Source organism: Argopecten irradians, chromosome 3 (assembly GCF_041381155.1).
Source record: "Argopecten irradians isolate NY chromosome 3, Ai_NY, whole genome shotgun sequence".
Lineage (NCBI taxonomy): Eukaryota > Metazoa > Mollusca > Bivalvia > Pectinida > Pectinidae > Argopecten > Argopecten irradians.
Genome location: NC_091136.1, coordinates 64,176,811 through 64,188,596, shown reverse-complemented (window position 1 = coordinate 64,188,596; position 11,786 = coordinate 64,176,811). Strand labels below are relative to the sequence as shown.

The following is an 11,786-nucleotide window of genomic DNA, read 5'->3' as shown; positions in this document are numbered from 1 at the left end:
TGTTTTAAAAGTATGGTTTAGTGGTAATCTCTGAACGTGCTTTAGTATATAGATATAATCTGATATTTATACATGTGCTTATGAAATTATCGATAATTATGGATGTGGTAAATGTTCATACCTTATTAACTGCCGTTAGTTTTAAGATTGTTCACCGTCTGTCGCGTGCTATTTTATCAGTAGACCAAGTTTGTCCAAAATTTTGTTAGAGTTGTCTTTCTTCCATTGTAGTTTTACGTCCATGTGCCATAACACAGCCGTGATAAATGCATCTCCATTTCGCCATGAAATGTATTTGCTCCGAGACAAATTTGATTCAAATTACAAAATTCATTATGGTATCAATTTTGATGTTCGAGGTGAAATATTGATTTCATTTTTTCCGTTGCGGGATAACTGTCACTAAGAGGGAGTAAACGTCTGGGGGGGAACCAGCTTCGGAGCGAAGCATTTTTCGGACGAAACGTCTTCATTCATTTTAAACACCATTTTGGGGACGAAAAGTCTAGATACTTTGTAAACAATTCAGGTGAAAATTTTCAAACAGCAGATCTTTTGGATAATGTATATAGTAAGGATATGAAAGCCGTAATATACTATTCCTATTTCAACGTTACAGATACGCTTATTTCGGTAACTTTCATATTCAAAATTTGCTATTTAAAATTCCCGGTAAAATCAAAGTTGTTGAATACACTGTCGCTAGGAGCGCTAGTATCTGCGAGCAATTTCTAAGCCAATCATATTGAGGAAATCGACTGTAAGAGAATTTTGCAACCACGATCACAATGGCGAGGTGACCCTCGCCAAAAATGCACTGTATATAACCCCTTCCCCGACGCCACTAAGCCGATCACCTCAACTAAAATCGTCAATATTGACGGATGGTGATACACCAAAGAATAAAAAAGTATGAAAATACCGAGTTACAAAACTACAGGTCAGATTTCTGGCAAGCGATCGATGAATTCCTTGTGTTATCTTATATGTATTTCTGGCTACTTTTTCATATAGAAACTATACATGGCCCTGTGGTTGACCTGCCCACTGTGACCGAGCACATGTGTTTGTTTACGTGCAATGGCTAACACGTGCTTTACACATTGACAACAACTCATCTTACTTAGTCCAGTTATTTTATAGTGTTAGTTGGATATTTGTTATGATGCCAACTGATGCACTCATTGGTATACTTACTGATATTCTAGCTGTAGGCCTAGGCTACTTCTTGCAACTCGTTACGTCGGCTGGAATGCGCTAAGCAGACCGAAAGAAGGGAGGTAACTCGAATGGAGCAAAAGCTACCAATCGGGAGTTTTCATCACTCTACGTAACTCGTCGTTCCCTCCCACAACCCTATAAAAAGATTTTATGTTTGGGAATACCATCAGTATTGCTAGCCGAAGTAGAGGTGTCAAGAGGACATTACACGTCATCGAAATTTGGACAAAAAGGGGTGTACACAACATGAGTGTTAAAACAGCAGCGTTTGGATCGTGGTCATCGCCCATATCCAGTAAAATTGTTACGGGGAGCAGCGTCCAGCTGTTAGAAGTGCGGACGGACGTCAAGAATCCCAGTAAGTACTTACTTTCGGTTTGTCTGAAAACCGGAAACCCACTTATAAATTTCGGTACGCTATACATTTGCAATTCCAATATCAAACAATTGTAATTGCCATGGAGAATTTAATTATCCAGAATCAATGTCGATTTGATTAGGATATATTAAAAGTGTTGTTATTTTTCGGGTCGATCCAAAATCCAAGATGGTCGCCAAAGCCGCCATCTTGAAAACACATTTTTTTCTATTACAGGTGATGTGAACTGGACAGAGATCTAATTACTAATACAGGTGATGTGTACTGTACAGAGATCTAATTACTATTACAGGTTATGTGTATTGGACAGAGATCTAATTACTATTACAGGTGATGTGTAGATCTAATCACTATTACAGGTGATGTGTACTGGACAGAGATCTAATTACTATTGCAGGTGTTGCGTACTGGACAGAGATCTAATAACTAATACAGGTGATGTGTACTGTACAGAGATCTAGTTACTAATACAGGTGATGTGTACTGTACAGAGATCTAATTACTATTACAGGTGATGTGTACTGGACAGAGATCTAATTACTATTACAGGTGATGTGTAGATCTAATTACTATTACAGATGATGTGTACTGGACAGAGATCTAATTACTATTACAGGTGATGTGTACTGGACAGAGATCTAATTACTATTACAGGTGATGTGTACTGGACAGAGATCTAATTACTATTACAGGTGATGTGAACTGGACAGTGATCTAATTACTATTACAGGTGATGTGTACTGTACAGAGATCTAATTACTATTACAGGTGATGTGTAGATCTAATTACTATTACAGATGATGTGTACTGGACAGAGATCTAATTACTATTACAGGTGATGTGTACTGGACAGAGATCTAGTTACTATTACAGGTGATGTGTACTGGACAGAGATCTAATTACTATTACAGGTGATGTGTACTGTACAGAGATCTAATTACTATTACAGGTGATGTGTAGATCTAATTACTATTACAGATGATGTGTACTGGACAGAGATCTAATTACTATTACAGGTGATGTGTAGATCTAATTACTATTACAGATGATGTGTACTGGACAGAGATCTAGTTACTATTACAGGTGATGTGTACTGGACGGAGATCTTATTACTATTACAGGTGATGTGTACTGGACAGAGATCTAATTACTATTACAGGTGATGTGTACTGGACAGAGATCTCATTACTATTACAGGTGATGTGTACTGGACAGAGATCTAATTACTATTACAAGTGTTGTGTACTGGACAGTGATCTAATTACTATTACAGGTGATGTGTACTGGACAGAGATCTAATTACTATTACAGGTGATGTGTACTGGACAGAGATGTCATTACTATTACAGGTGATGTGTACTGGACAGAGATCTAATTACTATTACAAGTGTTGTTTACTGGACAGAGATCTCATTACTATTACAGTTGATGTGTACTGGACAGAGATCTAATTACTATTACAAGTGTTGTGTACTGGACAGAGATCTCATTACTATTACAGGTGATGTGTACTGGACAGAGATCTCATTACTATTACAGGTGTTGTGTACTGGACAGAGATCTCATTACTATTACAGATGATGTGAACTGGACAGAGATCTAATTACTATTACAGGTGATGTGTAGATCTAATTACTATTACAGGTGATGTGTACTGGACAGAGATCTAATTACTATTACAGGTGATGTGTACTGTACAGAGATCTAATTACTATTACAGGTGATGTGTACTGGACAGAGATCTAATTACTAGTACAAGTGATGTGTACTGGACAGAGATCTAATTTCTATTACAGGTGTTGTGTACTGTACAGAGATCTAATTACTAATACAGGTGATGTGTACTGTACAGAGATCTAATTACTATTACAGGTGATGTGTACTGGACAGAAATCTAATTACTATTACAAGTGATGTGTACTGGACAGAGATCTAATTACTAATACAGGTGATGTGTACTGGACAGAGATCTAATTACTAATACAGGTGATGTGTACTGTACAGAGATCTAATTACTTTTACAGGTGATGTGTACTGGACAGAGATCTAATTACTATTACAGGTGATGTGTAGATCTAATTACTATTACAAGTGTTGTGTACTGGACAGAGATCTCATTACTATTACAGGTGATGTGTACTGGACAGAGATCTAATTACTATTACAGGTGATGTGTAGATCTAATTACTATTACAGATGATGTGTACTGGATAGAGATCTAATTACTATTACAGGTGATGTGTACTGGACAGAGATCTAATTACTATTACAGGTGATGTGTAGATCTAATTACTATTACAGATGATGTGTACTGGATAGAGATCTAATTACTATTACAGGTGATGTGTACTGGACAGAGATCTAATTACTATTACAGGTGATGTGTACTGGACAGAGATCTAATTACAATTACAGGTGATGTGTAGATCTAATTACTATTACAGATGATGTGTACTGGACAGTGATCTAATTACTATTACAGGTGTTGTGTACTGGACAGTGATCTAATTACTATTACAGGTGATGTGTACTGGACAGAGATCTAATTACTATTACAAGTGATGTGTACTGGACAGAGATCTAATTACTATTACAGGTGATGTGTACTGTACAGAGATCTAATTACTATTACAGGTGATGTGTAGATCTAATTTCTATTACAGATGATGTGTACTGTACAGAGATCTAATTACTATTACAGATGATGTGTACGGGACAGAGATCTAATTACTATTACAGATGATGTGTACGGGACAGAGATCTAATAACTATTACAGGTGATGTGTACTGGACAGAGATCTAATTACTATTACAGGTGATGTGTACTGGACAGAGATCTAATTACTATTACAGGTGATGTGTACTGGACAGAGATCTAATTACTATTACAGATGATGTGTACTGGACAGAGATCTAATTACTATTACAGGTGATGTGTACTGGACAGAGATCTAATTACTATTACAGGTGATGTGTACTGGACAGAGATCTTATTACTATTACAGATGATGTGTACTGGACAGAGATCTAATTACTATTACAGGTGATGTGTAGATCTAATTACTATTACAGGTGATGTGTACTGGACAGTGATCTAGTTACTAATACAGGTGATGTGTACTGTACAGAGATCTAATTACTATTACAGGTGATGTGTACTGGACAGAGATCTAATTACTATTACAGGTGATGTGTAGATCTAATTACTATTACAGATGATGTGTACATGACAGAGATCTAATTACTATTACAGGTGATGTGTACTGGACAGAGATCTAATTACTATTACAGGTGATGTGTACTGGACAGAGATCTAATTACTATTACAGGTGATGTGAACTGGACAGTGATCTAATTACTATTACAGGTGATGTGTACTGTACAGAGATCTAATTACTATTACAGGTGATGTGTAGATCTAATTACTATTACAGATGATGTGTACTGGACAGAGATCTAATTACTATTACAGGTGATGTGTACTGGACAGAGATCTAGTTACTATTACAGGTGATGTGTACTGGACAGAGATCTAATTACTATTACAGGTGATGTGTACTGTACAGAGATCTAATTACTATTACAGGTGATGTGTAGATCTAATTACTATTACAGATGATGTGTACTGGACAGAGATCTAATTACTATTACAGGTGATGTGTAGATCTAATTACTATTACAGATGATGTGTACTGGACAGAGATCTAGTTACTATTACAGGTGATGTGTACTGGACAGAGATCTTATTACTATTACAGGTGATGTGTACTGGACAGAGATCTAATTACTATTACAGGTGATGTGTACTGGACAGAGATCTCATTACTATTACAGGTGATGTGTACTGGACAGAGATCTAATTACTATTACAAGTGTTGTGTACTGGACAGTGATCTAATTACTATTACAGGTGATGTGTACTGGACAGAGATCTAATTACTATTACAGGTGATGTGTACTGGACAGAGATGTCATTACTATTACAGGTGATGTGTACTGGACAGAGATCTAATTACTATTACAAGTGTTGTTTACTGGACAGAGATCTCATTACTATTACAGTTGATGTGTACTGGACAGAGATCTAATTACTATTACAAGTGTTGTGTACTGGACAGAGATCTCATTACTATTACAGGTGATGTGTACTGGACAGAGATCTCATTACTATTACAGGTGTTGTGTACTGGACAGAGATCTCATTACTATTACAGATGATGTGAACTGGACAGAGATCTAATTACTATTACAGGTGATGTGTAGATCTAATTACTATTACAGGTGATGTGTACTGGACAGAGATCTAATTACTATTACAGGTGATGTGTACTGTACAGAGATCTAATTACTATTACAGGTGATGTGTACTGGACAGAGATCTAATTACTAGTACAAGTGATGTGTACTGGACAGAGATCTAATTTCTATTACAGGTGTTGTGTACTGTACAGAGATCTAATTACTAATACAGGTGATGTGTACTGTACAGAGATCTAATTACTATTACAGGTGATGTGTACTGGACAGAAATCTAATTACTATTACAAGTGATGTGTACTGGACAGAGATCTAATTACTAATACAGGTGATGTGTACTGTACAGAGATCTAATTACTTTTACAGGTGATGTGTACTGGACAGAGATCTAATTACTATTACAGGTGATGTGTAGATCTAATTACTATTACAAGTGTTGTGTACTGGACAGAGATCTCATTACTATTACAGGTGATGTGTACTGGACAGAGATCTAATTACTATTACAGGTGATGTGTAGATCTAATTACTATTACAGATGATGTGTACTGGATAGAGATCTAATTACTATTACAGGTGATGTGTACTGGACAGAGATCTAATTACTATTACAGGTGATGTGTAGATCTAATTACTATTACAGATGATGTGTACTGGATAGAGATCTAATTACTATTACAGGTGATGTGTACTGGACAGAGATCTAATTACTATTACAGGTGATGTGTACTGGACAGAGATCTAATTACAATTACAGGTGATGTGTAGATCTAATTACTATTACAGATGATGTGTACTGGACAGTGATCTAATTACTATTACAGGTGTTGTGTACTGGACAGTGATCTAATTACTATTACAGGTGATGTGTACTGGACAGAGATCTAATTACTATTACAAGTGATGTGTACTGGACAGAGATCTAATTACTATTACAGGTGATGTGTACTGTACAGAGATCTAATTACTATTACAGGTGATGTGTAGATCTAATTTCTATTACAGATGATGTGTACTGTACAGAGATCTAATTACTATTACAGATGATGTGTACGGGACAGAGATCTAATTACTATTACAGATGATGTGTACGGGACAGAGATCTAATAACTATTACAGGTGATGTGTACTGGACAGAGATCTAATTACTATTACAGGTGATGTGTACTGGACAGAGATCTAATTACTATTACAGGTGATGTGTACTGGACAGAGATCTCATTACTATTACAGATGATGTGTACTGGACAGAGATCTAATTACTATTACAGGTGATGTGTACTGGACAGAGATCTAATTACTATTACAGGTGATGTGTACTGGACAGAGATCTTATTACTATTACAGATGATGTGTACTGGACAGAGATCTAATTACTATTACAGGTGATGTGTAGATCTAATTACTATTACAGGTGATGTGTACTGGACAGTGATCTAATTACTATTACAGGTGATGTGTACTGTACAGAGATCTAATTACTATTACAGGTGATGTGTACTGGACGGAGATGCGATATGATGAGGGTGGTCGCTATGTCATCTGTAAACAAACGACAGGACAGGATGGACAATCATTAGCGATTACACCCGACCAGTTCAGTGCCAGGACCCTGGTTCATGAATATGGAGGTGGAGCATTCTTTGTCAACGACGGCAAGGTTTATTTTTCCAACTTTAAGGACCAGAGATTGTATGTACAGAAGTCTGAAGCTGGGTCCACTCCAGTTCCAATTTCACCAGAAGATTGTGGCTGGAGATATGCTGATGGGGAGCTTAATGAAAAAGTAGGTCTTTCACTTCTTTGGATTAATTAGCTCATCAGTTTTTTGTTAGCTCACCTGGCCCGAAGGGCCGGTGAGCTTATGTCATGGCGCGGTGTCCGTCGTCCGTCCGTCGTCCGTCCGTCGTCCGTCCGTCGTCCGTCCGTCGTCCGTCCGTCGTCCGTTCCGTCCGTCCGTCAACATTTCCTTTAAATCGCTACTAGTCATAGAGTTCTGCATGGATTGTAACCAAATTTGGCCACAAACATCCTTGGGGGAAGGGAAACAGAACTTGTATAAAGTTTGGCTCTGACCACCCGGGGGCAGGAGGGGCGGGCCCAATAGGGGAAATAGAGGTAAATCCTATAAATCGCTACTTGTCCTAGAGTTCTGCATGGATTGTGACCAAATTTGGCCACAAACATCCTTGGGGGAAGGGGAACAGAACTTGTATAAAGTTTGACTCTGACCCCCCCCGGGGGCAGGAGGGGCGGGGGCCCAATAGGGGAAATAGAGGTAAATCCTATAAATCGCTCTTTGTCCTAGAGTTCTGCATGGATTGTGACCAAATTTGGCCACAAACATCCTTGGGGAAAGGGGAACAGAACTTGTATAAAGTTAGGCTCTGACCCCCCCCCGGGGGCAGGAGGGTCGGGGCCCAATAGGGGAAATAGAGGTAAATCCTATAAATCGCTACTTGTCCTAGAGTTCTGCATGGATTGTAACCAAATTTGGCCACAAACATCCTTGGGGGAAGGGGAACAGAACTTCTATAAATGTTGGCTCTGACCCCCCGGGGGCAAGAGGGGTGGAGCCCAATAGGGGAAATAGAGGTAAATCTTATAAATCGCTACTTGTCCTAGAGTTCTGCATGGATTGTGACCAAATTTGGCCACAAACATCCATGGGGGAAGGGGCACAGAACTTCTATAAATGTTGGCTCTGACCCCCCGGGGGTAGGATGGGTAGGGCCCAGTAGGTGAATTAGAGGTAAATATTCTAATTCCTTCAGAAAAGAAACAATGAACCTGTATTTAGAACATTACTTGGCATTACAAACCAGGTGAGCGATACAGGCCCTCTGGGCCTCTTGTTCAAAATTGTAAATATAATAATATATCTACGATTTCATGTATTTTTATCTTTTCCCACATCCTGTTTCATTTTATCATTGCTATAGTGCTATATATAAAAGACAAACTCGAATTTCTTGGTATTGTGAGTCATACCTATTTTTAGGAATTTTAAGGAAACAGTAATGATATTCCAGGAACACAAACCTTATTAGCTGGTACACGTGTTTTCACCGAGTATATGTTATAAATATCTTACATGAGTGGCTATGTGATATGAAATTTATCAAACGAGTTCAATAATTTGATATGCCACGAGCCTTTATGTAAATATCACCTTTGATAAATTGAATACTTTTTACAAAAGTGCAAACTTAAGGCAAAACTTAATTTTTTCTCCTAAAATTATTACTTAAAACTTTCCTTTGATTTGGTTGAAAAATTATGACAGTTTTTTTACTTAAGTTTGTTTCCAGAATCCATGTTAACAGTAAAGATTCATTTCATTTTTTGCCGTCTGGCGCAATTATAGTCAATTTATGCACAGCAATTAGGACAATTGATTTTATACGTAAAAAGAGTGAGTTTATAACGATAGTTCCTTCCAGTAAACTGATTATTTACTCAGACTGTTGTTGGACATATTTGAAGACGTTATCAGATTAGTTAACTGGAAGGAACTACGGTGTTGGACTTAATCTTGTTATGTATTTACTAGGATCCCTAGTGAGGTCTCTGTATTTAGTTGGTTCTACAACCCTGACATAATTGTTATTTGAATTGTTTATGTAACAGAGTGCTTGATTTGATATAAACACAATCACTGCCTCAGTCAGGGATCAAACTCAGGACCTCTGGATTACTAGTCTGACACTCAACCGATCCAGCTAAAGACAAGTTCTCTCTAGCCAAGCGGCATATTGCGGCTAGTATTCACTAGGGTTACATTTCTTTTTGTGACAACTAAAATTTTGTGTGTAAGAGAAGTTCCTGGTACCAAGGAACTTGTCAAATCTGTACATGTATATGCGAACAAGCTGACATTTTTGTTATTTGTTTATTTTAATAGACAGGTAAAATTTTTTGTGTAAGAGAAGACCATAAGAGCGATACAAAGGAGCCTGTCAATACTGTCATATCTCTGGATCTCTCAACACAAAAACAAATTCTTCTGGTAAGATTCATCATTCAATGACCTTTGACCCCTCCAGTCACCAGTAGACTGGTATGGTAAGATTGTTAATTTGATGACCATTGCTAGACTTTGATAGATTAATACCAAACAATATGGCCACCCGATTAACAAATTAACAACATACTGATTAACTAGGAATTTAGATTAATGATTTGATGACCCTTGACCTCCCAAGTTAACAACAGACTGGTGTAACTAAGGTTGATTTTATGCATTCACATCTGTTTAAACATTTCAAACAGAAAGATAAGCTTATATTATAATCTGTACAACAGTAAATCATTACCACTCCGGTGCTTAAATTGAGAACAGTTACCTGGACGTGTATTTTATCTTTACATACAGACAAGTCATTTTCTTGGAATCATGAGTAGGAATTATTTTTAGAATTTTATGAATCGGACATGAATATTCCAGGAATGTTCCATAGCAGAGAGACCATATTGTATGTATATTAATAATCAAAGTGTTAACAGAGCCTACACTAGATGTCTAAAATAATGATGACTAGTAAAGAGTAAAAACATTCCATAACAGGTCAAGCATAATATGCACAATTGATGTAAGACAAAGATGAATCCTTCACAATAGTGCTGTTTAGTAAAAGGATTTTTGTGTAGTTTGTCAACGTGTACAGCATATGTGGTTTTTGTGAAGTTTGTCAATGTGTACAGAGTAGTTTTTTGTGTTGTAAGTTACGGTGTTTGGTACGTGTACAGCGTATGTGGTTTTTGTGTAGTTTGTCAACGTGTACAGAGTATGTGGTTTTTGTGAGTTTGTCAAGTGTACAGAGTATGTGGTTTTTGTGTAGTTTGTCAACGTGTACAGCGTATGTGGTTTTTGTGTAGTTTGTCAACGTGTACAAGAGTATGTGGTTTTTGTGTAGTTTGTCAACGTGTACAGAGTATGTGGTTTTTGTGTAGTTTGTCAACGTGTACAGAGTATGTGGTTTTTGTGTAGTTTGTCAACGTGTACAGAGTATGTGGTTTTTGTGTAGTTTGTCAACGTGTACAGAGGTGTGGTTTTTGTGTAGTTTGTCAACTGTACAGTATGTATTTGTGGTTTTTTTGTGTAGTTTGTCAACGTGTAAAGAGTATGTGGTTTTGTGTAGTTTGTCAACGTGTACAGAGTATGTGGTTTATGTGTAGTTTGTCAACGTGTAAAGAGTATGTGGTTTTTGTGTAGTTTGTCAACGTGTACAGAGTATGTGGTTTTTGTGTAGTTTGTCAACGTGTACAGAGTATGTGGTTTTTGTGTAGTTTGTCAACGTGTACAGGTATGGGTTTTTGTGTAGTTTGTCAACGTGTTATGTGGTTTTTGTGTAGTTTGTCAACGTGTACAGCGTATGTGGTTTTTGTGTAGTTTGTCAACGTGTACAGAGTATGTGGTTTTTGTGTAGTTTGTCAACGTGTACAGCGTATGTGGTTTTTGTGTAGTTTGTCAACGTGTACAGAGTTTGTGGTTTTTTGTGTAGTTTGTCAACGTGTACAGCGTATGTGGTTTTTGTGAAGTTTGTCAACGTGTACAGGGTATGTGGTTTTTGTGTAGTTTGTCAACGTGTACAGCGTATGTGGTTTTTGTGTAGTTTGTCAACGTGTACAGCGTATGTGGTTTTTGTGTAGTTTGTCAACGTGTACAGAGTATGTGGTTTTTGTGTAGTTTGTCAACGTGTACAGAGTATGTGGTTTTTGTGTAGTTTGTCAACGTGTACAGCGTATGTGGTGGTTTTTGTGTAGTTTGTCAACGTGTACAGAGTATGTGGTTTTTGTGTAGTTTGTCAACGTGTACAGAGTATGTGGTTTTTGTGTAGTTTGTCAACGTGTACAGCGTATGTGGTTTTTGTGTAGTTTGTCAACGTGTACAGAGTATGTGGTTTTTGTGTAGTTTGTCAACGTGTAC

At 37.3% G+C, this 11,786-nt stretch overlaps 1 protein-coding gene across 1 annotated transcript; it reads left to right on the top strand.

Annotated features, from left to right (window-relative positions):
- The first annotated feature begins 1,325 nt into the window (after positions 1 to 1,325).
- LOC138319349 (uncharacterized) lies at positions 1,326 to 9,902 on the top strand. The gene is made up of 3 exons (XM_069262436.1): positions 1,326 to 1,579; positions 7,348 to 7,643; positions 9,762 to 9,902. The coding sequence occupies exons 1-3, from the start codon at positions 1,372 to 1,374 to the stop codon at positions 9,885 to 9,887; spliced, it is 630 nt and encodes a 209-aa protein (XP_069118537.1). The 5' UTR covers positions 1,326 to 1,371; the 3' UTR covers positions 9,888 to 9,902.
- Positions 9,903 to 11,786: the final 1,884 nt, after the last annotated feature.